This window comes from Mustela lutreola, chromosome 8, assembly GCF_030435805.1.
Source record: "Mustela lutreola isolate mMusLut2 chromosome 8, mMusLut2.pri, whole genome shotgun sequence".
In the NCBI taxonomy this organism is placed as follows: Eukaryota; Metazoa; Chordata; class Mammalia; order Carnivora; family Mustelidae; genus Mustela; species Mustela lutreola.
Window position 1 is genome coordinate 86651885 of NC_081297.1, and position 27457 is coordinate 86679341.

Consider the following 27457-nt stretch of genomic DNA (forward strand, 5'->3'; position numbering starts at 1 on the left):
CTTTGGCTCAGGTCATGATCCCGGTGTCCTGGGATCGAGTCCCACATCGGGCTCCTTGCTCAGCAGGGAGCCTGCTTCTCCCTCTGCCTCTGCCTGCCATTCTGTCTGCCTGTGCTGGCTCTCTCCCCCTCTCTCCCTCTGATAAATAAATAAAATCTTTATTAAAAAAAAAAAAAAAACATAACCTAAACATCTAGCCCCTCCACCAGCAGGGCTAACTCAAGTAGCCACAGACACATGGCCCAACAAGGGAAAAGCATTGTGTTGTCACCATCTTCGATGTGCTTGGGGCAGTGCTAGTTTTATCAATTCTTTACTCCAACCTTGATGGAATGGCTACCAGAGCCAAGCACCATTAGAGCAATGGAGAGATGGAGAAGGGATGGAGAATGCAAAATAAAGCAAATAAACAAGATAAAGCCCCTCCCCTTAAAAAGCACGAAGTTGTAGGAGAAAGAGGTACACAAGTAACATTCTGCTATGTGAAATGCCTGAGTGTTCCATGAAGCAATTAGTTTAGACTGGGGATAAAAGGGAATAAACTCAACCAACCTATGTGGTTCAGTAACTAAAGATCCAAATGAAAAGTTACCTCCAAAGAACAGGGTCATGCAGGGATATTCTCACTCTCTGTTGTGGAATACTTAGCCACTAAAATTAAGAAGCATACTAAATTGGGGTGCTCCTGAAATATGCAGAAATCCAAATAATCTCCCAGACTAAGAACAACCCAATCTAGAAATGCATATCCCAAAAGGTACCAAAAGGGATGGTCTCTCTGGTTCAGCATCATAACAGGAAAAGTTGAAGATGGCTCCCTGACTGCTTTGGCACCCCCAAGAGGGATGAACAAGACAAGCTTTCCATCATCTACATGGTAAGGCCTCAAATCTACTGGCTCAACAGAACATCAAACTCTCATGAGTTTCAGAGTTTATCAGGCAATGCAGAACTTTCAGAATTTAATAAAGTAATAAAATCTGCTTAAAAATACAAATATAGTTACAGTACTCTACATTTTCAGGAACTGGTGAGGAATAAAATCATCTCAATTACCAAATTTCATCCTTATGTACTCATATGGGTCTTCTTGCCACAGCTCTTCATCCTCATCTTTGTAACACATCACAGAAAAAATTACATCTTCAGAGATATTCTGAGAAGAAACAAAACAACAAATGGGCTTTGGGCTATTCAAATTTGGAGAATATTAAACATAGTTACTGACAGTCTTTATGATGTTAGTTTTCCAGACTGTTACATTAATCTTGTGGTAAGCTGCTCTGTGGTAAGCTTCCTCTGAAGGGAAAGCAGGAAAGCAAGAGTTGGGGGGAGCAGGGGAGAAAGAGTTAAACTTAAGATTGTTTTTAAACAATAAATGATTAAAAGTATAGGGAAAGAGGTGAGTGGAAATGCTGTTCTTTGAAGCAACAGCAGCGATAATAAAGTTTTACTAACAAATCAATATTAAACACACCTTAATTCTTTAAGGAAGAAAAGTAAGTATCAAGCCAAGGTTATATTGTGAACATCTTTACATTTCCATTTTTGGCCATAAATGTCAATGAACCAGCAATATTAAAATTTCTTTTCCTCTTCATTTTCAAAAAAATTCCTACTCTAGAAATGCAGATTTCAGTGGGGGAAAAAAATGGTATCTAATAGCTTCTATGTAAAAATGGAATCATCTCTTCTCATTTTTTCCAAATTAAATTCTAGGAGAAAAAATTCAACCGAGGGACTGGACTTTTCTTATTCCTACATTTCAGCAATGTAAAAAAATAAAGCCATAGGCATTAAGAAAAAAAATCCACTCTTAATTTGTAACAACATAGTATATAAAATGAAATGGTATCTTTATTAATGGCAAAGAAACTACCACTATTTGATCCAGGGGATTAGACAAATATTATTAAGATGTCCAAAGAAAATAATACAAAAATATTATATTTATAAGACTAGCAACAAGGTAACACTGAACAAGTTGTTTTTGTCTATTGTTTGGTGTCTATCCTGGACACCAAAGGCAAAGTAAAAGAATTTATTTTCCTTTTTAGATACTATCATAGAGATTATAGAATTTAAGAAATCTTAGTTTGAGAGGGAAAAAAATTCAGTTCTTAGCCTCTTTGAATTACCCAAAATTTTCTATATGCAAATAAGAATTTATTTATTAATGGGCAATATTTTCATCCTCATTTGTTCTTTAATTAAACAATGATGCTGAATTCTATCTTTAAGTGAGCAACTGATACAAAAACAGGAAACTTCGAACTTAATCCCCAAAGAGAGATAAAAATCTTGTTATACAAAAGAAAATGATCTTGTTTCATTTCAATACTATTAACTTAGTATTAAGCCTTGGTGACTCTTTTCAAAATGTCATCACATAAAATACCACATGTGAGCCTAGCAACCTTTAGATAATAAGGATAGAAAAATATTACCTGACTGAACAGAAGGGAAACTGAGGCTGAATGAGACTCCAAGCAAGACCAACTGAATCCAGGTCTTACAACTCATTAAACGTGTAGGTCTCACTCTTCTCAAATACTTAAATTTTGAAGCCCATCATATCAGATATAAAACTGCATGCATTTGAAATTAGTCATGGAAATAAAATATATTAAATATATAATACAGCATTACTAGCTTACCTTGTCTGGAGAACCTAACTTAACCATGGAAAATCTTGGAGAGCAATTCCCTGACACTAACCTGAATGTGTGGCTTCATCTGCTTCCAGGTGACAGAATGAACAATCCCTTGATTAAGATAGTTGAATGCTTGCTGAAGAACACGGGGGGCTACATACTCTTTCTGTCTATATTGGTCTAAAATTTTTAGTAGTACCTACAAGAAAAGAGGGAAAAAAAGTTCAGGAGAACATAAATAACTTAAAGGTTAAGGGGAGGGGCATTTTAGGTATGACATAAAACCCAGAATCCATAGAGATTTAAAAAAAAAAAAAAAACAGATTTTTGGGGGAATTCAACATCTTGCAAGAAAACTCAGCTTTAATTATTAGATAGGTCCATATTGAACTGAAGGGTGTCTCACTGTAATTCCCAGCCACTTGTCCCACTTCTAACCAACTTTATCAAAGTTGTCAGAAGTCCTGCCATCACCTCAATGCCCTGTCTGCGATGCAAGCTACAAGTGGATGCTACTGCACACGGTTTTTCCTAAGACCACTGTGGCCTCTATGGGGTGGAAGTGGTGGGAGAGGAGAAACAGCTAAGAGGAGAATAGTTTTTTGTAAGAGAACAATTTTTAAATACTAGGAATATATAGGAAAACATGGCTTAGACATGGATGAAAGGCTATGAAATCTGAAAGTGTATGTATGTACAAAGTACACATGTTTAAGAGGCACCTGAAAAACTGGGCTGAGCACACTTCAAGAGGGCATCAACTTTAGGATGCTTAATGAGTTTAACAGCCATGGAAATAGCAGAAGACAGAGCTGACCCGCTTCCTGATTATCCTACTTTCCACAGAGAACGACTGAACAGATCATTTTATTCACTAACTTTGACTAGTTCATTAACAGATCATTATTCATTAATTTTCCCCACCGACTGCCTTGTGGGCCAACAAAGTAATTTGTGAGAAAATTACAGCCATAGCTTTCCTGAATTGTTGCAAGGTACTTTCTTAGAAACAATCATCCATAAAAAGAATTTAACTTGGTATCACTGACAATAAAGAAGATTAATACACACAGATTTATACAAATCTAGAAACACCCTCTATACTGTTAATGGCCTTTACTATGTTTAATTAATCCTTGCTTCCTTGTTGCAGTCTTGATACAGCCAGTGCTGAAATGGTTATTAAACTTCATTTGTTGAAATATAAAAAAAATGGGACTTAAATGGCAATACAGGTCAACCAATCTTCACACCCAAATGTCCTCTGTAGGCTTTTTTTTTTTTTTTTTTTTTTTTTTTTAAGATTTTTTTATTTAGAAGGAGACACAGCGAGAGAGGGAACACAGCCGGGGGAGTGGGAGAGGGAGAAGCAGGACTCCTGCTGAGTGCGGGGCTCAATCCCAGAATCCTGGGACCATGACCCGAGCTGAAGGCAGACACTTAATAACTGGGCCAACCAGGCACCCCATGCAGGTTTTAAATATTAATACCAACTTGGATTATTTCTCAAGAACTATTTTCACTGAACAAAATGGTTTCCAAACTTCCACAAAAATATGTGGTAAGTTCTCAGCTGAAGGTCTTAACTTCTGAGCTCCATCCCTCTTGAAACAGATCAATCCATCACATAAATCTTCTGATAAAAAAGCTTAGAACAAAGAGGAGAGGATCAAAGGAGTAGACAGTAAGAAACCTCTAAGAGGTCAGAAAGTTAACAGACAAACCCAATCTAAGCACTGGGCACTCTGACATCAGAATCAACAAACTTAAAAGGTCCGAGTCTAGCATCTAGGAGTTTGGAAGGGCACTTCCAAACTTTTAGAACCAGTGGAAGCTGCTCTGGGATATCTGGTTCTAAAAGTGACTGCACTATATTAGATTCCTAGAGCTGCCGCTTCATCCCCTATTAATATATAATGTACTAATATGTTCACAGTCTACTTTTAAATGCATAGAAATGACTTAACTACTTTCTTTTTTGTTTAAAGATTTTATTTATTTATTTGAGAGAGAGAAAGTGTGTGTAAGAGAGAGCACGAGTTGCAGGAGGGGGCAGAGAGAAAAGAAGCAGCAGACTCTCCACTGAGCAGGGAACCCGAGCAGGGCTCGATCCGGGGACTCCAGAATCATGACCTTAGCCCAAGGTAGACATTTAACCAACTGTGCCACCCCCGTGCCCCAACTTAACCACTTTCAATAATAACTGTCCTTCCATTTAAAAAGCATAGTTTTATTACCTGCTGAATTCCCACTGCATAGGTTTTCAAAAAGAATTCAGAAAATTCAAAGTATTCTTTTGTGACATTTCCTGGGCTTCCATATCTTAAAATACAAAGAGAAAACGTTTAAATATTACAAATTTTTTTAAAAAAGCATACTCACTAGTTTAAATACAGTCCCTTGCTAAAAGATCTATTTGGGCAGAAAACTAACACTTTCCCCTTTTCCACAATCCCCAAGATGAAATCATGATGACCTTTCTGGCCATTTAGATTCTGGCCCATAATTAAATCCACCTACTTAACCAAGAGCTTCTAAAGGGCACATTTTACAAATAAAAATTATATCTGACTTTTTTTTAAATAAATGTTTCTATAATTCAATTTGACTAACTTTCCTATGGAGCTGAGTAGCCATGCACCTTCTTGTACAATTCCTACAGATTTCCAATGAGCTAAACAAGGTCATTTCTCCATTCTTTTTCACAGAACAGAAAGATCCAGAGAAGACTGTCCACATCGTTACGATCTCAAAGCCAACTATCACAGTTAAGCCTACCTTAAAACAGAGGGTGACTTTTTTTTTTTTTTTTGGCCCACTATGGCTTTTAAAGAAAAATAACAATTTACTGTGGAGTATCAAGGGACCCATCCAGTTTTATTACATTCAATACTGAAATACTGATCAGAAGATCGCAGATCTGATGAACTGAATTACCGCTCAAAAAGACGAGCTACAATGTGCAGTGCCCATTTCTTACACTTCCACCAGACTAGTTCCGGTCTATCATCCTCATCGATCTGCAGAGTCTCCTAAGAGGACAGAAACACTCAGATTAAATTTCCGAATAAAACGGTTTATTCAAACAACAAAGGCAGAATAAATTTTTTTATATTCATTAAGTGATATTACACAAGTTAGACTGCAAATGCATATTCTTACTTATAGATTGCTACACAGGAATTAAACAAGCAAAGCAGGGGCATCTGGGTGGCTCTGTGGGTTAAGCCTCTGCCTTCGGCTTAGGTCATGATCTCAAGGTCCTGGGATCGAGCCCCACATCGCTCTCTCTGCTCAGCATGGAGCCTGCTTCCCCCTTTCTCTCTGCCTGCCTCTCTGCCTACTTGTGATCTCTCTCTGTGTGTCAAATAAATAAATAAAATCTTTTAAAATTTTGAAAAAAAAATACACAAGCAAAGCAAATTTCAACTAACTAATGCTGTTGTTCACATTTATCGCCTATCTTCAAAAGGCCCAAATAAGTGGGAAACAAAATACAAACCACCACATCCCTTGAGGAAACTCTGGACAACAAAAAGGTTTTATATCTTGAACTGAGTAATAGTAACACAGGTGTATATTTGTCAAAATTCACTTATCTGTTCCCTACATTCTGTATATTTTGTATATAAAGTAAACCTCAACATAATTTGTCCCAAGATACAGATAAAAGAAAGAATACTGTACATTTGAAGACAAACTTAAATTTTAAAATATGTAACTTAATTTAGTTATTTTGACTAGTTATTGAGTTAATTTGATAAGTGACATATAGCATCGTTGTTATTACAGATAAAAATGAGACACCATCTTTAACCTATCAAACTGGCAAACTTAGAATTTAATGTGACAGACTTTCTCAGTCCGTACTTATTAAAGTATAAACCAGAGCAAAGTTTCTTGAGAGCACTTTACGAGATCTGTCAAAGCCCTAAACACTTCTAGGAGTTTATCCAAAGAAAATAATCATGTATGTGCATAAAAATTTAACTACATTCTTACAGTTACACTAACACGCTAAAGCTACCTAATGTCCAGCAAATGAAACACTCCATAAAAGTGACAGTACAAAAACACTCATAATCATAAAAAATATTTATAAGAGATTTTAAGTGAAAATTTCAAAACAGGACCTACAGATGCCATTTTTATAAATAAAATGTGGCTGTATATAGACCCAGAGGGGGAAAAAAGGCCAAAAGAATAAATACCAAGTTTCAAAAATGTTTTTTATTATCTTTAGTAAGATTAAATACAGTTAATTAATTTTGCTTATCTGAACTTTATAAAAATGAATATGTATTACTATTTTTATTACAATAGTAATTTTTTTCCAAACAGCAAGCCAGGATAATAAATCGGTCTACCACAAATATCCCAAACCCAAGTTTTCCCAATTTTTCTCAACAAGAAGCCCTTTCTTACAGGAGGAACTGTTCTGTCAATAATAGTTCGAAAGATCTCCATCCACGCGGTCATGGTTTGGTTATTCACTAGTTGCAGAGGCAACGCATACTGAAAACAGAAGAATATCATCATCAAACAATAATTCTTCCCCTCCAAAAGAGTCTGTAATTTCATCTATAGTCAAAGGTTGAAAATGTGAAATGGCTAACATTTGACCATGAAAACAGTAATTTCATATGGTTTAACCTAAAATTTAACTTAAAACAGCCCTATAAACATAGGCAAATAAATTAAAATCTTGAAAATCTAGAAATATGTGAAATATGCATGCCATGAATTATTTCTCTGGGCTACTTGTTTAAATTAAAAAAAAAAAAAAACTTTCATTTATCCAGTATGAGATTCTAGAAAAGTGATTTTTCCCATTCCCATTTTTCCCTCTTTGTGTGTCAAACTATACATTGTAACCACTTTTTTCCCAGGTTTATTGAAATCCCATTGACATATAACATTGTGTGTGTGTAAGATATACAATGTGATAATATCTCTCTCTCTCTCTCTCTCTCTCACACACACACACAGTAAAATGATCACTAAAATAAGGGCAACCTCCCATAGTTACATTTTTGTAGTGAGAACTCATTTAATCACTTTAATGAAAATCTTTACCTCATAAACATTTTCTTCAGTTACTTCAGCTACACTGCAGCATCACACACAACTACATATTACTGTGGGTCTCCCTGCTACACTGTGAGTTACACTCCTGTAAGACACAGTGCTTCTGCATCCATGCATTTCAAAACATGCTACATGCTAAGGACATAATGACAAGTACGAGGCACAGTCTCTGTCTTCACAAAGCTTACACACTAGTTGGGGGAAACACACATATGAACAAGGAATTACAATATGGTATGATACACAACACAGACAAAAACAGTAGAATATTGTTAAAGGCACACACAAGAAGATCGCCTCATCCAGGCTGGGAGTATTAGGGACATCTTTCTAGAAGCGACACACAAGCTAAGACCTGGAGAAAGAGCAAGAATTGGCCAGCTATAAAGGACAAGAGTGCTCCAGACAGAATTTCAGAGGCTCAGAATGACAGGCGGCATGACCTATTCATGCAGCTAAAAGAATTCCAGCATGGCCGGAGTGTGAAGTACAAAGGTTAGAATGGTGAAAGATAAGGTAGGAGATATGACGGGTTTATGGTCTATGTTAAGAAGTTCCCAATTTAAGTGCACTGAGGAGTTGCTGGGGCTTGAGATAAGGAGCACAGGAGGAACAGATTCTGGGTGAGTGAGTGACGAGGAGTTCACTTCTGGACAAACTGAATTCTGAAGTATGTATGGACTATCCACGTGCCATGTACACAATAAACATTTAATAAATGCTACTTACACAAAATCACTTCAATTTTATCACACTATTTAAAACAAACTTTTCTGCCTCTTCCTGAATTACCAAACATTAACTTTTCACTTACATTATTATTGTATCGTGCCCTTAAAGCTGCCTCAATTTTTGCTTCCAGGATTCCCAGAGGGAAAGCTGCCTCAAGTTTTGCTTCCAGGATTCCCAGAGGGAGCATATTACTTTGGTAGCATATAATAGATCACCAAAATGATTAAAAAATGTTGAGGTTCTGCACTGGTTTTTTAGATTCCGCCCTCTTAGGAAATCAAACAAAAGAGGAGGCTTTAGGAAAATTATTTCATGAGTCTCTATCTTACTTCCGGAATCCTACTATGCTTCTCCTGATGGGAAAGGGAAGTCTAGATTCTGTATAAATACCATATTACTGTATCTAACAGCAAAACATCTCACAGAATAAAAAATGTTTGCCTCTGAGTAAAGTGACTGTCCTGAGGAAAACTTCTGAACAGTGCTTTAATAAAAAGCCAAAGGCACCATATCTTCCTTCCCTATTACTTTTTAAAAAGGGGGGGGTGGGGGAGGTGGAATATAGTTTCCTGGTATCCTAGCTTCTTCTCTCCTCAGATTTATTTCCTCTCCCCTTCCCTCTCCCTGCTAAGCTAGGGGAAAAAAAAAAATTACCTTAAATGATCCTCTATTAAAAGTTTAAAAGATGGGGGCACCTGGGTGGCTCGGTTAAGCAACTGCCTTCGGCTCAGGTCATGATCCTGGAGTCCTGGGATCGAGTCCCACATCAGGGTCCCAGCTCCATGGGGTGTCTGCTTCTCCCCCTGACCTCCCTCTCATGCTCTCTCACTCTGTCTCTCTTTCTCTCAAATAAATAAATAAAATCTTTAAAAAAAAAAAAGTTTAAAAGATGAAGGGTGCCTGGGTGGTGCAGTCAGTTGAGTGTCCTACTCCTGCTTTCAAATCAGGTCTTGATCTCAGGGTGGTAAGATCAAGCCTCACATCAGACTCCATGCTGAATGCAGAACCTGCTTGAGATCCTCTCTCTCCCTCCCCCTCTTGCTACTCCCCCTGCTTCCCCTCACTCTCTTTCCCTTCTCTAAAATAAATAAGTATTTTTTTTTAAAGTTCAAAAGAGGAGTCTAAAAGTATAATTCTTTATGGAAGTGAAATATTCTGAAACACTACAAAGGTACTTGAGTAACATGAAGCCAAGAACAAAACCAATGTCCTGGCTCTCTAGCTTGACAACACTACCCTTTTGCATGACTGATCTAGTAAAAAAGCATGTAATAGAGGTTTGACTCATACGTCATCAAACACTTTATAGACTGACAAGTTATTCCTCCTCCACCTAGATCTAAGTAATTTATCCAAATCTTTCAAGGATTAAATTTTAAATGTTTTTATATTTAAAACATTCCATTTCTGTCCTCTTCTTATTTTTTAGACTCTTATATTAATCTTCTTTATAGCTTTCAGGTAAGAAAAGGAAGTATATTAAACGAAGGAAAGTGAAGCACTAAACCATCACTGTTAGCCTTACATTGGGTCAAATTATAAAAAAACTATCATTAATATGATTTCCCGCTAAAAAAGGACCCTCTTCTTTTCCTTCCCCTTCTCCTATAATCCTAACTTATCAACAGGCAGGATGCTACTGACAGATGAGTCAAGGCATCTCAGTCAGTTAATTACTCTGGTTCTTCCTCAGCCAGCACGTCAGACACTGGAGTGAAAGGCACAGTCAGTGAATCTCAGCTCTGCCACTAAGATAAATTTGGACAATTAAGTTAATTTCTGTGAGCCTGTTCTCCCATAGGATTTTTTAAAAGAAATACATATGGAATAGATAATAATTTTTAATAATAACTTACATTTATTAAGTTTCCATAGATCAGGCAGAAATACAAGGCCCCATATTTACCTTCTGTAACAAAAACTTACCTGAACAAGTGCATAAAAGATTTTCAGAATCTGCTTTTGTAGTAAAACAGAATAATGTGAGGAATCGGGAAGGAGCTGCATGATTTGTTGCTGAATACGAGGCAGAAATATTTGCATTGCTGCTATAAGAGGCTCTCTTTCCTCAGCTTTCTTATATCTACATGAGCAAAGACAAAAAAGAGAAAAAAAAATAATTTCTCCCCTACAAAAGAACTATAAATAATGAAATTTTTAAAAAATTTTTAAACTAGATACAGCTAACGAAACAAAAACATTCCAAACAGTGGCTTACATTTTCTGTTTGGATTTTAAGAATAAATTTGGAAGAAAATCCCTCTTTTAGGCAGAGAAACCTAAAATCTTTCTAAAAGGGGTTAAATTGATTTCAAAGAATTCTAGACTATTTGGCAAATTTCCTAAGTGATTTTTTCTACTATGTAATTTTCATCATACCATAATTCTTCCTATTAAACATAAGCTGACAGACATTCCTATCATATAATAAATAATGTAGGAAAAAATTTCTTCTTAGAATACACTAAATTAAAATATTAAAAATAGTTTGCAAACTTAGGTGCTCTCAAATTACTTCAATTGCTCCAAATCTCAAATATCTTCTAACTAACCAGTTTTTTAAAAAGAAAACTACAGGACTCTGCATGCATAAGGCACAACCCTCCCAGAAACCAGAAAGCAATGCTATTAAACATGACGCTCACTGGTCTCCTAACTCCCGAGCAACTTCTATGGAAAAGAACGTCACTAGCAAGGAAACTTGAACATTTTCTATCCTGTATCCAAAAAGTTAAATGTTTGGTTTACTTAACGTGCTCACTTGAAGAACTTAAATATTAAGGTTCCTTTTTCCAAGGAAAACTGTTAATAAATGGGCCACTGAAACTGGCAAATAAATTCAAGAAACACTGCATATCTTATCACTGCCTTAGAGATTAGCAATGTACTTTAGCAGATTTAAGGTTCTCTGAATAACTATAGTAAATAAACATGCTTGTGCTTAACCCACCATTTCCCAAACCAACCTGATTCTGCAGAACACCCATATAGCAGACCTCTCTATGCAATTTAATTCTTTCTAAGTAACACAAGGCTGGTATCTTCAGCCAATAGAAATCAACTTACTCATATGTCTTCACCAGTTGATACAGACATAATAAACTGCCAAGCCAGCTTCCACTGCTCTGTGATTGCAAGTAATAGTCTATCTTGTCGACTACCGCTGGCCAGTGACCAGGGAAATCATATTTAATGATGGCACGGAGACACATTGTTAACTGGACTCTATAAGGTGGGGGGAAAAAAGTCCACAATCTAAGTAGTTATAAATATCAGGTTTCAAACACCTCTAATATTTTACACAAAAGCACTCTAACCTCTATTTACCTATATTATACAGTTACATATCTTGGACAGGGGAAAAAAGAACGGTCCTATAAAGAAAAATCTCTTCAGTAGCTCCACTTACTAAAAATAAACAAAATGGGTAATTTCCTACAATGAATGAAAACTTTCAAATGGGATTATCCTAAACACAGCCTTGGGGGGAAAAAAGAATTTAAAAACAAAAATTCATTTAAAAATTCTCAAAAAAAAAAAAAAAAAGGAAAAAAGAAAGAATGAATCCACCACAGCTCTGCAAAATTTCCCACTTTGTCATCTTTTGTAGTTTAGTTATCATATCCTAAGGGGGAAACAAAACAAAACAAAGTATTTTGTCATTTCAACTGGAAAAACAGCCTAAAAATAGTCAAAGTAGGTAAAACAAAGGCTGACATAACAGTGGGAAGCATCTCAGTGAGCCTGAGCCATCCATTATCAGTAAAAAGCCAACACAGTATGTTGCTCCTATCAAAGCTTCCTAAGACAGTAATTTTTGTCTTTCAGAATAAGAAGCAAGTATTAGCTGGCAATTCCTGAAGAGGAAAGCTAAGTTATTTGCAGAAAAATCAAGAAAAATGCAGTAAGAAAGACCTAAAACCAACTTCTCTTTAATAAAACAACAAAGTTAATAAAAAACGTGATCTCATTAACATTTATGTCAGTATCCATTTTCTCAATGAGAGCCCTACTATAAATGGAATCGGGGAAAAAAAAAATTGAGGAAAAAAATTTCTCCTCCACAGACTATCAATATGTCCTTATATGGTCATTTGCAAATGATTAGAAAGTGAACCTGGCTAAATTAGGATTCCATAATGCCTCCTCCCCCCAAAAAATGTGTGCTCCATTGGCTAATAATTTGCATTCACTGAAATGAAACACACAAAATAATGCCTTTTATGTTATCAAATCCATTTGAAAATTTTTCAGTGCCATACTCTTAAATGAACTCTGAGAATAGTTCTTTTAAGAGTGACTACAATTAAGCCTCAGGACATACAAGAAGCAACTGTCTCACGATAAAGATAAAATTCTTCTCTTATGCCACCAGCAGTCGTTCCTAAACAATAAATACGTCACATTTGTGCACAATAAAACTAAAACTTCTCATTTTTTCAAATTTCATCTTTAGGAGACCTCCCAACGCCTTCATTTTCCCAGCCAGCAAGGAGGGATGGCTATGAGCAGCCGTCCCTTCCTATGTTACTGTGCAGGAGCATCACAAGACTCAGATAGAACTGTAGACTCTGTCAAGACACGGACGCACACAGACACACGATGGTGCCAGAGGGGAGCCCCTGCCTGGCTGGATGTGGGCACCCGCTGAGAATATTGGGGATTTTCTTTAATCAGTACCCATCCTTTCTCCTCTTAACTAACAAAGAAACTGCATGAAGAGTTGTTCAATGTTTGCTCTCCTTCCCCACTATTCCCCTCACACTTCCTTCCCTATTCCTGCTGCTTATGACATAATGTACATGAGACACTCAGGGCTAAAGTTATAGCTCATCTATTAATGTTAAACAATTTCGCTCCCCTACCTCAGTTTCACCTCTTTCCCTCCTCCGTTTTCAATAGAAATCTAACTATGAACTCACGTGGAAAAGAATCTGTGTTTCCTATTTTGAAAGTGCAAACTGAGTCTGCAGCTCTGCGGTGCGAGAGGGGAAGCCGCTAGCTAGCATTATGTGCACACTCCTACCAACATCCGGGTCCTCAGCTGCAGCAGCCACATTGCAGCACTCAACAGCCACAGACGTCATGTGGCTAAGTCCTGGACGGGGTGGGTACAGGAGAGCCTGTACTGACCAGTGCTGCTTATAGCATCTAACCTCAATTTTAAAAACCGGAGCCAGTTTTCTAGCCTATACATACTCTATTCTGTCTTCTCCAAAGAAAAAGATACTCAGTTCATTTTAAAAAATGAATGAAAACATAGGTAAAGTAGGCAGAAAAGTGGTGAAAATTCCCAGGCCTCAATTTCCCTGTATTAATGGGGAGTTGGGGGAAGCAGCTGGTAAAAAGTAAAGAGATCATAACTAAGAACATAGGTTATTTGAATAGCAGGGATTTATACAATTTTAGTTAAGTTTGATTTTTGCCTTAACTCTTTTTTGGGCAACTTATGGCAACTAAATCTTTTCCAAAATACTTCAAGGCAAAGAATTACAAACGCAAAGACAAATAAGTAAAACAATATTTTTTGAGTGCCCACCTTCATTACTTTACCTCTTCAGATATACAAACTTGAGGCTGATGATTAAATCCAACTTCTCCCATCCAAACATTTCGTGCTCCCTACTAATCATATAGAGTATAATGTACCTCACTAAATCCGGAGACCGAATTATTCCTTCCACAATGTTATCGCGTATTTGCTGGCGATCATTTTCATGAATGTTGAATGGAAATACTGCTTCTCCCGGTGGAGGTTCTCGGTCAGGCCAGTACTGTGTCACCATGTTCTTCAAGTAAATGGCAGCTGAGGTGGAGAAAAAAATGCTAACATAGCAATACTGAAAAGATGGCTTTAACATAGCTTTACAGAGCATGAAAGGCTAAGTCCTTCATGTTATATCTTCACTGCTAAACAGGATACTCAGCAAAAATGGAAAAATCTTACAGTTATAAATAGCCAACTGGCGAAGGGAAAATGTAGAAGAATTTAAACTTTCTCTTTACCTAGTAAACCAAATCTAAGCAGAAAACCTTTCATTAAATCAAGCTTCAGAGTCTAGAGGACAGAAACATGATCTAGGAATCAAGTATATATCCTTAGACTAAATATAAGGTAGTCTAAATGAAACTCTACTAACTGTATTTTGATAGCATAAAGATAATACTGCTCCTAATGCCTAAAGCTGAGTCCACAACAGGTGAAATTCCACTGTCCTTCATGTACCCTGCTTTTCTTGTTTATCTTTATCTTGTTTATCTTTTCTCACTGGCCACTATCCAGCACCAAAATATTGCTAATTTCTGTCTTACCCTTCTGAAATATTTACCACTTGTAAATAGAAGAATAGGGAAAAAGACATTAACCTTCAAATATCTCTGTACAATTTCAGGAAATTTCTTACCTATTTATTTCTATCAAAATACATAGTAATTTTATTCCTATTCTGTTTAACCATCTTCAATAGTTAGCAAAAGGCTTCTGAAAGAAACAAGCTAAAATACTTCAGATAGGGCTTTTTAAAATTTTTTTAGATTTTATTTATTTATTTCACACAGAGAGAGAGAGATCACAAGTAGGCAGAGAGAGGGAGGGATGCAGGCTCCCTGCTGAGCAGAGAGCCCGATGTGGGGCTCAATCCCAGGACCCTGAGATCATGACCTGAGCCTAAGGCAGAGGCTTAACCCACTAAGCCACCCAGGTGCCCCTAAGATAGGGTTTTGATAGGCAATGTGAAGCTTTCTAACTATCCCAAATGAACATTAATGGAAATAAATACTTATTACATCATACACTTATATATACTTTATATATAAAAATAAATAGATGCGATCTGCAAAGCATTTTAACTTTCTTCCCTTGAGTTTCTCCTCTCCATTCTTCCCCCAACCCACCTTTATCCCAATTTTACATAAAATTCAATTGGTTCACAGAAGCATTATGACACAGAGAATAAACCAACATGTTCTACATTGGCTCTAGTACAACTGAAATGTAATGAAATTATGAACTTGACAAACAGCAACTTGCAGATTCCAAAGGTACAGACATGGTAAAATCATGGTCTTATTTATAATACAGTCATTAAATACCATTAATTTTACCACTAAAAAATATTTTTATTGCTGGGCACCATATAAGATAGCCTACATAAAAGGCACACTAATTTGTAGATGTTAAAATAAATCCTTGGGGTGCCTGGATGGTTCAGTCATTTGAGCGCCTGCCTTCAGCTCTGGCCACATTCCCAGGGTCCTGGGATCAAGCCCAGTGTGGGGAGCTCAGCAGGGAGCCTGCTTCTGTCTCTGTGTGCTCAATCCCCACTTGTGCACACTCTTCCTCTCTTTCCCTCTCTCTCAAATAAATATATTTTTTTAAAGTTCTTAAAAACAAAATAAAATAATAAAATAATAAATCCTCAATTAGAGGCACCTGGGTGGCTCAGTCAGTTAAGCATCTGACTCTTGATTTCAGCTCAGGTCATGATCTCAGGGTCCGGAGACTGAGCCCCTCATCAGGCTCTGCACTCAGTGAGGAGTCTGCTTGTCCCTCTCCCTTCCTATTCTGCACTCACACACACGTGCACTCTAATAAAAAAATAAAATCTTTTTAAAAAATTAAATCCTCAATTAGTTAAAATAAAATTGAACCTGTTACAAGTTAATGAGAGTATTTATTTCTCATATAGATAATCATGGATTGCTAAGAATAATGAAGAAAAAGTACCAAAGATAATTCAAACTATCAATAATCTAAAAACCTTCCTTTCATCATCTAATTAAAGTTATCTATTTAACCATTTGCCAGAGCTAACAAAACACAAATATCATTAATCCAGTCATATGGAAATTATTAAACTTTGTTTTTCTGCAAAATCCACCATTCCAAGCATCTTAAGTCTAAAATTAACTTTCTAACGCATACACACAGTTCTCTCCCTCTCAAGCACAACAGATCATCACTTAAGCCCTATGCTCAGGAATCCAGACTCACAACTATACAGGTCAGTCGATCCCACAATCTCAAAGGGGAAAGGATGCCAGTAGGAACTCACTGAAGTACAACGCTGGGCTTTTTGAGTCAATGTTTCTAGGTTTTTCCATTTTTCATTGTAATTTGGTAGTCCCTCTCTCTCTTATTCATTAATCTGTTACAGGCTAGGAAGTTGAATAGTGTATGTAAATTATAACCAAAACAAGAGTAAATAGGTTCTGAATAAAAGCCAAGAGCTTCCTACATACAAGACACATGGGTTTTAATGAAAGAGTTTCTTGTTATGCTGCTGGACTGATCAGAGGCATCTTTCCAATTTTTTCTAGGTTCTGTATTCTAGAACACTAAGGTTAACCTTAGTGTTTGTGAATAAGCTATAGGCTGAATTTTTATATCCCTCCCTATCCATCTTTTTTTTTTTTTTAAGATTTTATTTATTTATTTGACAGAGATCACAAGTAGGCAGAGAGGTAGGCAGAGAGAGAGAGGGAAGCAGGCTCCCTGCTGAGCAGAGAGCCCGATGTGGGGCTCAATCCCAAGACCCCAGGATCATGACCCGAGCCAAAGGCAGAGGCTTTAACCCACTGAGCCATCCAGGGACACTCCATCCATTTTTTTTTTTTTTTAAGATTTTATTCATTTATTTGACAGAGATCACAAATAGGCAGAGAGAGAGAGAAAGAAAGATGAGGAACCAGGCTCCCTGCTGAGCAGAGAGCCTGATGTGGGTCTCGATCCCAGGACCCTGAGATCATGACCTGAGTCGAAGGCAGATGCTTAACCCATTGAGCCACCCATGCACCCCCCCATCCATCTTTTAAAAATATATACAACACGTCAGAAGAACATAAAAGCAAGCAACTTACAGAAAACAGACCCATGCTACTTTTCAAATGAGGGTCCCCTCACCAGTCACCAACAATGACTTCATCAGGTCTAATGTAACATCCAACCCTAAACTACCACTTTCATTTATTTACTTTTTAATCTTTTTTTTAAGATTTTATTTTTAAGTAATCTCCACATCCAACATGGGGTTCAAATGTATAACCCCGAGATCAAGAGTCACACACTCTAGTGACCAGACCAGCCACATGCCCCTCAACTACCACTTTCAAATCCAAACAACTTTTCTGCTCATAGCAACTCCAAAATTTACTAAAGAAACCACATTTCTGAAACTAGGATTAGGTATATTAGAGGGTCTCCTCGCAAGCAAGGAGTAAAAAGTTGAAAACAAAGCCACCTGAGAGATTCTTAATCATAACTATACTAAATTTAAGATGGGCTCCTTTCTCTGTACATTGGATAATAATATTAAGAATGCTATTATGCTTCTTAATACTCGAAAATTACAGAACATTCAGATTTATTTTGTTTTGCTTATCAATGTCAAAATATTACATTTTTTTCCCTATTTCTCCACAGTAAAGTAATAAGGGACATTCACTAATGAGCTTGATTGATGGTAACAAGAATATTATAGGATTGCCCACAAGCCAAAAAATCTAGAACTGACTATTCTGCAGAACTATGTCTTTCCATTTAATATTAGCATATTTTTTATAGCTTTATACAGGTTGACTTCTTTTTAAAGGAAAAAATCACATCATTCTTTTTTAAATGTCATGATAAAATGATAAATTACCTGTCTGGGTGTCACCATAAGGTTCTTGGGGTATCTCTGTATTTTAATAATAGATTAAATAGGACAGAAATTTTATAAGTTTAGGGGAGATATAATGTAGAATTTTACACTGTATATTTTACATTCAATGATAAAATAGATGCTCTAAGAGAGAAAACTGTCCTAATAAAAAATAACCACCAAGATAAACTCTGTCTTGTGACTAACAGATTTGAAATCTACATAAATTATGAAGAAAAACTGCCTGTAAGTGCTATTTACATTTCATATCAAAACTCAGTTATAGGGGCGCCTGGGTGGCTCAGTGGGTTAAGCCTCTGCCTTCAGCTCAGGTCATGACCCTAAGGTCCTGGGATCGGGCCCCACATAGGGCTCTCTGCTCGGTGGGGAGCCTGCTTCCCCCTCTCTCTCTTCCTGCCTGTCTGCCTACTTGGGATCTCTCTGTCAAATAAATAAATAAAATCTTAAAAAAAAAAAAAAAAAACCCTCAGTTACATACATTATTAAGATTCAAAGTTGTATAGAGGATATGAGGAACCTAGCATTATTGCAGATATGATACAAAAAGTAAGCAAAAGCAACTTGGTGAGAAGATTCAAAACTGAAAATTTTAATATCATTAATATCTACCCAGCATCTCCATTTCTTGTTATTTATTCTTTGAAAATATTTTCACAAGTATCCTGAGATAAATGTCCAAGGATTCTGATTATAGCTTTGCCTCTATCAACAATAACAACAAAAAAGGGACAATAAAGGAAATATCCATCAATATCAAATTGTTTGAATAAACTAAAGTAGTTCTGTACAAAGAAATAATGAACAATTGTTACAAAGAATAAAGCACATGTATATGCATATACACTGGTATGGAAAGACCCCCCAAGGGTATATGGTTCAATGGGAGAAAGAAAGTTATAAAACACCATGTGGAATAAAAACATATTTTTGTTACATTTTAAAATTATCAAATCTACAGGAAAAAAGGGAATTGGAGAACCTTGCACCAAAGCTGATGGCAGGTATCTCTGGGGGTGTAATTGGGGCAATCCAATGAGTTTTTGTAGTGTTTATATGTCATGTAAAGAAGACATATTAAATCAATAAACTGTTAAAATCTTTAAAAATACTATTTCTACAAAGCTTCACAGGAACTCTGCGATGGCCCTATAAACACTTAGATTATTAAAATAGTTTCCATTTAGCAAAATGTGATTTCAGAACAGCCCTATTTCATAAAACAAAGATTAAACAACAGAGTTACAATTTCAAAAAATCTATACATAAGTCTTATACACCTTGTTAAAGTTATAAATAATTACAACATAAGCTTTTCTTTTTTTTTAATTATTTTATAAACATATAATGTATTATAGCACCAGGGGTACAGGTCTATGAATCGCCAGGTTTATACACTTCACAGCACTCACCATAGTACATACCCTCCCCAATGTTCATAACCCCACCACCCTCTCCCAAACCCACCCCCAGCAACCTCAGTTTGTTTTGTGAGATTAAGAGTCTCTCCATAAGATTTTCTTAATAACAAAGGGATCTTTAGGGAATCATGCATATTGCTACAAGTATTTCCCCAAAGCTAATGATTCCTTACCTCTTTTTCGTTATGCTCAAGGAAAATTAAATACTTTTATCAGCGTGTAGAGTATAATCTTACCTGTATAAAATTGTTGATCTCTCCCTACCTGTACCTGCAAAGACTAATGTTTGCGTAATGTTAATGATGGCCATTTCTGAGCAATGAATATTGAGTAAATTTTTTTACTTTCATCTTCGTATTTTTCTGTGTTGCCCAAATTATTCATAATGAATATATATTGGGGTGCCCTGGGCAGCTCAGTCGTTAGGCATTTGCCTTTGGCTCAGGTCATGATCCAGGAGTCCTGGGATCTAGCCCTGCAGCAGGCTTCCCTGCTCGGCAGGAAGCCTGCTTCTCCCTCTCCATCCCCCCCCCTCCTTTTGTTCCCTCTCTCACTGTCTCTCTCGGTCAAATAGATGATTAAAATCTTAAAAACAAAAAACAAACAAACAAACAAAAATAGAATATATATCAAGTGGCCGAGCTTTAAAAAAAGAGTTTTAAATAAATTAGCATTTATCATTTTATTCCCTTTATCTTGATATTACCATCTTTTCAGGACTCATGACACTCCAAGACGTTCGCCATTTTTTACATTCTGACCTGTAAGGACCAGCTCATTAAAAAGGCAAAAAAGAGGAAGGCACAATACCACGGAACTACCATAAGGTCACACAGCACTTGAAAGTAAGTCTCAAGTTTAAAACAGAAGTCCTGGGGCGCCTGGGTGGCTAGGCAGTTAAGCCTCTGACTTCGGCTCAGGTAATGATCTCTCAGGGTCCTGGAATCCAGCCCCACATCAGGCTCCCTGCTCAGTGGGGAGTCTGCTTCTCCCCCCCTCTCTGCCCCTCCCTCTGCTGCTGCTATCTCTGTCAAATAAATAAATAAAAATCTTAAAAAAAAAAAAAAAAAGAAAAGTCCTGTTCCCCAAACACGTGTTTAGGAACACCTGTGCACATATATTACATCCACAATCTGACTTATGAATGGAGCTCAAATCCACATACATAAATTCACGGTCTTCATCTATGGAACCAAAGGGTGGGCCACCAGGAATCATAAAGAATTAGGGAGATTAAGCCACTGGAATTGTGAAAACTAAGGGGGAAAATGGCAAAGTTACAGAGGCAAGGAATCAGTAGGTGAAAAGGAGAGGAGGAGAGGAAAAACCAGGGAAGATGTAAAAGCTCAGTATCTACCTCTAAATTTCCAAGGAAAAAGAGAGTTTTTAAGCCATTAGAAATACTTTATGTGTGCTTCCTATTTTTTTAAAGAAATCACAGATACAAATAATTTTATAAAGGATGAAAAAACTACTCACCTGCCTGGCGTACTGGGAATTCCACATGGTCAGAGACTATAATCCGAAGTAAACTGGGGGCAAAATTGATAATCTTGTAGGACTGAAATTACAAAGAAATATTTATAAAATAGGCCAATATAAATGAATAACTGTTAGCACTGTTACTGAATACATTACTGTCCAAATAAAAGGAAAACTTTTATAGTGAGAGAAATTTTCCAAGGCAAAAATAAATTACTGAAATACTTCAAATCAAAATTGTAATAAATTGATGAATAAAGGGGTATGAATATTTTTGTTTTTTAACATATATTGTTAAAATGCTCTCCAGAAAATGTGTAGCGATCTACACTCCCAAAAGTAGTATATACCCACCTATCCAATACAATGTTTAGCATTATCATTCCTTCAAAATTGATTCTTGTTTTAAATTACATTTCTGCTAAGTTAAAATTTATCCTTTCTGTTGGCTATTTGTTTTCTTCTACAAATTATTCCCTTTATCCTTTTTTGAAGAGTATTTGTTTCATTCTTAATAAATCCTAAGAGCTATTTATAAATTTAAAATCCTAACTTTTATTGGACCTACACATTGCAAGTGTTTCTTCCCAGCTTATTTGTGCTTTAATTTTGCTGATAGTATTTCTGTCAAACGAAAACATGGATCCAGCATAGGAAAACAGACAAGATAATGTTAATTATCTGTGCAATGAGCTACGAAGAACCAGTCCAGGCTGGAACAATGTGCCTCATAAGACAGTGTTGAGAGTTGTCACCACCAGCTGCCCTGTTGGTGGAGCATCCTTTATTTTATTTTATTTTATTTTAAAGATGTTATTTATCTATTTGTCAGAGAGAGAGAACACAAGCAGTGGGAGCAGCAGGCAAAAGAAGCAGCAAGCTCCCCATAAGCAAGAAGCCCAACCCAGGACTCAATCCTGGAACCCTAGGATCATGACCTGAGCCAAAGGCAGGCGCTCAACCAACTGAGCCACCGAGGCACCTGGAGGATCATCTTTTAAACCTGACACCCAAGTAAGTCTGTGCTGATGTGTGTGCTGCCTGGGTCAGTTCCCCGCCACCCCCAACTAGTTCTACTTTGACCTACCCCTGAGTTTTGACAGGCTGACTGTAGAAGTAAAAATAAATAAATAAATAAATAATTAAAAAAAAAAAATACAGAACAGCCAGTTCCTTTTGATAATACTCTCCCCCAAATGTCAAGTACCTGGACCAGGTAACCTTTCTGCCACATTCCCAGAGCTTACACTTGGCCTTGCCCGCTGACATTCCCAGAAAAGATTCACAAATTCTCAGTAAGGCTAAAGCCAACAATGATGAAGAGAATCTGTTCAGCTTCCCTTCTCCCAGGAGCCTGGACCTACAGTGGCATCTTTTTCAACATACCACTAGGTTTACATATACTGCTCAATTTTTTTTTTTTTAAGATGTTCTTTATTTAGTTGAGAGACAGAATGAGAGAGAGCATGAGAGAGGAGAAGGTCAGAGAGAGAAGCAGACTCCCCATAGAGCTGGGAGCTTGACGTGGGACTCGATCCCCAGACTCTGGGATCATGACCTGAGCTGAAGGCAGTCGCTTAACCAGCTGAGTCACCCAGGCGCCCACCACTCAACTTTTTAATTTAACCATCTTTCCTACTCATTTATTCATAACAGCATTAATAAGATAAAGGACTAAAATTTTCGGGGAAAATTTGTATCGAGATTTTAATATCGATCTTTTCCATTCAAGAACATTTTGCTTTCCAATTCTTTCTATAAAATTTTGAATTATCCAGGTGCCTGGGTGGCTCAGTTGTTGAGCATCTGCCTTCAGCTTGGGTCATAGTCCCGGGGTCCTGGGACTGAGACCCACATCGGGCTCCCTGCTTGGCAGGAAGCCTGCTTCTCCCTCTCTCCGTTTGTGTTTCTTCTCTCACTGTCTCTCTCCCTGTCAAATACATAAATAAAACTTTTTTAAAAAATTTTAATTATCCTATAATTGTTCTTCCTTTCATCCTATCTAAACCTCAGAATTTTAAATCTGTTGTACATAAAGTTCTTTTTCATTCATAATTGAAACCACCATTTTAAAGTAATTTTTAAGAAAACAGATTTCTCCTAACAGCAGTTTACAGGAGTCAAAATAACACAGATTTAGCCCAATCTTCTAACCTTCTACATGTACATTATTATAAAATAACTCATGTTTGTAACATTTCAGATACAGAAAGATCCCATGGTGAATCCAAGACTAAAACATCCATAGCTTAGTTCTAATCTCTCCAGTATAGATACTTATTACACATAAGTACAAAATAACCTGTACACTTAGACTAACAGTATCTATTTTAGAGTAGTTATTGTGGAGACTGCTTTGACTTCAACACTATTGCCTTTGTACACATTTTGGAACTCCATTTTTTTTGCAACTGTCTGCCATTTTAATGACCTTGTGCAACTTTTTGTCTTCTCCTTTCAACCTTGATTCAAACTATGTTAATTTGGTCAGCTAAAACATCCAAAGGTAAATTCAGATAAAGTCTCATACAATTTTTCCTCACAAATATTTATCCAATTTCTTTTTCCACCTCGGAGTTCAGGTTTCTAAGAAAAAAATGAAAGACATTTCTCAATATTTACTTTGTATCTCTGAAGTTTTCTGAAAATAGTGTATTTACTTAGCATAATTCTGCATTTGATGAGAACTCATTTTAAAGCAAAGACCTGCTGCCTCCCGTTCTCTGCCTCATGGCTCCCAGTACATTACCTTTTCAAGTGCTCCAATATGCCAAGCTGAAGGCCTTTATTGGACTTGCTCTTCCCTGTTTCTCTCCCAGTTCTTCACCTGCTTCACTCCTTCACAACATCTAGGTCTCGGCTCAGTGTCACTCTTCAGAGAATGATCACATTATTTATACACTCCAACACTGTCTCTCCAGGACTTTACTATCTATAGCACTATAGCACTTATGACCTAATACTACTTACTTATCACTATCCCCCACCAGAATGCAAGCTCTGTGAAAGCAGAGCCTTACATTAGTGTCTGCATGAGAACTCAATAAATATGTTATTCATGGGGCACCTGGGTGGCTCAGGTCAGGATCCCAGGGTCCTGGGTTCGAGCCACACATCAGGCTCCCCGCTCAGCAGGAAGCCTGCTTCTCCCTCTCAATCTCGCCCCCCTTGTGTTCCTTCTCTCCCTGCCTCTCTCTCTTTGTCAAATAAATAAATAAATAAAATCTTTAAAAATAAATAAACAAATAAATGTTATTCATATAAACAAACCCTCTTAAAGGGCAATAAAAATGATACAGACAGATGCACAGAAAAACAGGGATTCCAAAGCTCAGCAAAGAAAGTAATTATTTTTATTTCGCTACTGAGGCCATGTGGAGAATGTTTTATTAAAAGAAGATAACTTTGTGGATGAGTTACTGGAGCAAGATATCTACCCACTCCTGTTTCCCTTTGCTGCTGCTAAGGTGACTTCTGGGCCTAAAAACAAGGAGGAATGCACAAAGGATGCATTCTTAATATCCTGAGATAAAACTGAAAATGTGTTTTCTGGGGACTCCTGAGTGGCTCCATTGGTTAAGCATCCAACTCTTGGTTTTGGCTCAGGTCATGATCTCGGGGTCATGATACTGAGCCCCGTTTCAGGCTCCATGCTCAGTACAGTCTGTTTAAGTTTCTCTCTCCCTCTGTCCCTCCCCAGGCTCACAAGCTCTCCTCTCTCAAATACATAAATCTTTTTTAAAAAATGAAAATGCACACAAAATGTTTCCACAGAAACAATATCACACACAGCAATCAAGGAACCAATAACCAGTAACAGAAATATGTTGACTACAGAAAAATGTAACTCCAAACAAGAATCTATCCCTCAGAACAGAGGCCGTTATGTTTTGAAACTGCCTACTCTTCTACAAGGCAATTGACAGATCAGTACATTGCAGAAGCTGCCTCCAGTTCCTAGGCAGAGCATAGTTGCTGAGGGGGGACCTAGACTAAAATAAACAAGCTGGACCCTAATCACTTATGATAGATTCCCCACAAGCAAAGCAGGACATTACAGTGGTGATAGAGAATAAGCACACAAAACCCAACATTATAGCCATATAAGCCATAACTATAAGGTTATGCGGCATTATACTTGTCTTCTACTTACAATTTTTTTTTTAAAAGTACTTAGTAAGAGTGTATTACAATCCAAAGCATTGTACAAAACGTAATGCCAAAGAGTGGCATAGCAATAAGCTACTTAGAGCAGTTGCAGAGGAAACTATGGTTTGTGATGAAATGGGTGGATATGGGGCAGGGCAGAGTGAGGATGAAATGGGTTTGAACTAAAATCCCATGAAGAAAAATGTAGACTGGGGTCCCAAGGGTCTCTTCTAGTTCTGCAGGCTTTCCCACCAACCTTTCCCCTCTGTCTGGGGACAGACACTTATACATTGATGAATCACTTACACATTGATGAATCAGAAACAAAGCAAGGATAGGCGAACAGAGGCAGGAAGGTACAACATGATACCAAAGATATGATCCCTACTGACACTATTAAAATAACATCTGGCCTCACTGGGAAGAGAAGGGGGTCACAAACAGGCCAATGCCCCTGGTCATACTAATAGATTGCAAGTTCAGCTCTTGCTTTGTTCCTTCTAAGCAACCCCTGGATTACTATTCTTCGAGCCAATCAACATATAGTACCCTGCTTCGCAAAGCCTGAGACAGGTACTGACTTTAACGTTCCCCTATTTTGAATGAGAGTCCTTTTCTTTTTGAGGTAACAACACATGCTCTTTAGGCTTCTGTTTAACTCCACCTTCCCTCCAGTGCTTTCACTCTCCCTTTTATCTCTTGGGAATCCTGAATTCACCCTTACTCCAAACACCGTCCAGATTTCCCACTGGATTTCAAAGATTTAAATGCACAGTTGCACTTTAAAGTCAACTCCAACCAGGAAAACCTTAGTGAACTCCCACAGAAACTTTTACTTAAGACAGCTGCTCTCACACTTCAGGAAGCACAGAATCACCTAGCTTGCTAATTAAAAAATAATTGGGACCCACCCCCAGAGTTTCTGATTCTCTAAATGTGAAGCCCAGTAATTTCCAATTCCAGCAAGTTTCCAGATGATGTAGATTCTGCTCATCCTGGGCAGCACCTTGAAAACCACTAATTTAGGTATATTCCTTTACATTTTAAGGATTACCCCAACCTCAACCAGCTGTCACTCTACCCTAGGGAGTAGACCTTAATTCGTACTTTTTAGTGAGAAGTCTATCATTCATCCTTACAGGGGAGGAGGAAAACAGGAGCTAAATTTTGGGATCACTACAATTTCGAAATGTCGGTGGTAACCCTGGAACAACGTTAGGGCCAGTAAGAACAGAGGATGGAAGATAAAAGAAAGTCTTACACATTTTAGCGCTTATAAGAAATACCTCCAAACGCACATTAATCGACGTGTCTTTTATACAATATACCACGATGAAAACTGCCTGTCCTCTCCCTTGCTCTCTCCTGGCCGCCTTTCCCAGAGCTCCAACAAAACTCTGCCAATCAGTGTCAAAACAGTCCTACCAACCCCACAGAAGCAGGCGATGGGAGGGCTTCCCACCGCAACACCCAAAAAAGGCAGGGTCTGGAAAAAAGCTAACTCAGATCCGAATTTTAAGCGAAATTTCCCACCCCCTTCCCTAAATCAGCGTACTTCGGGAAATCACACACCCTGCGAACACTGGCCAAGCTTTCCAAAGCCTCTTTCAGCGATCCAGTGGACTGAACAAACTGCACCGTGGAAGGAAAACGACAGGAAGAGATGCAAAGGTGGCCAACAGGTGCGCGAGTTGTTCAAGAAAGATCCGGGGAGTGCCGCTCAATTGGCCCCCGGGGGCTGGGGGTGGGGGGCGGGCCGGGACGAGCGTCGGGGTCCGAAGCCGGGGTTGGGGTGGAGATCGGGGGCGCCGAGGAGGGAGAGCCCGGTGAGCCCGCGGGGGGCCCAGGGGGGCGCCGCAGGCCCGCTCCTCACCTGATTGAGCTCATTCTCAGCTGCAATCCGCAGCTTCGGGTCGATGGTGCCCTTCAGCGCCTGGATGATCCGGTTGAGGTCCATCTCCCCGGGTGGGGGCTCCGCGGCCCCCGGATCAGTAGGCCAGACTGCAGCTTTAGTTTTTCTTTTGATCCTCTCAGCCTCCTCCTCCGCGACCCCAGACTACCTCACTCCCCACCCCCCGCCACCGTCGCCACCTGCAGCCACTTGCTGCGCCACTCTGACTCCGCGCCCCCTGTCCTCCCTTTCTACCCCCCACAACTCGCTCTCCATTCACCCTTTTACGACAGCCGGTGGGAGGCGGGAGAAATGAGAAGAGGAAGCGGCGCTTCCTTTACGGCGGCCTCTTCCCCCAGGGCGTGATACTATGGCAGCTCC

General features: G+C 38.0%; 1 protein-coding gene across 2 annotated transcripts in view; it reads right to left on the reverse strand.

The window, feature by feature from the left end:
• IPO8 (importin 8) overlaps nucleotides 1-27363 on the reverse strand; it is an 85034-nt gene extending 57671 nt beyond the window's left edge. For both annotated transcript variants that reach the window (XM_059185885.1, XM_059185884.1), the window contains exons 1-10: nucleotides 27059-27363; nucleotides 21034-21115; nucleotides 14124-14280; nucleotides 11541-11699; nucleotides 10401-10557; nucleotides 7080-7169; nucleotides 5592-5686; nucleotides 4892-4976; nucleotides 2719-2853; nucleotides 1057-1156 (exon numbers count right to left, since the gene is read on the reverse strand). In XM_059185885.1, coding sequence (XP_059041868.1) covers nucleotides 1057-1156; nucleotides 2719-2853; nucleotides 4892-4976; nucleotides 5592-5686; nucleotides 7080-7169; nucleotides 10401-10557; nucleotides 11541-11699; nucleotides 14124-14280; nucleotides 21034-21115; nucleotides 27059-27142 — 1144 coding nt within the window. In that variant the 5' untranslated portion in view covers nucleotides 27143-27363. The remainder of the gene's footprint in view (nucleotides 1-1056; nucleotides 1157-2718; nucleotides 2854-4891; nucleotides 4977-5591; nucleotides 5687-7079; nucleotides 7170-10400; nucleotides 10558-11540; nucleotides 11700-14123; nucleotides 14281-21033; nucleotides 21116-27058) is intronic.
• Between the last annotated feature and the right edge of the window lie 94 nt (nucleotides 27364-27457).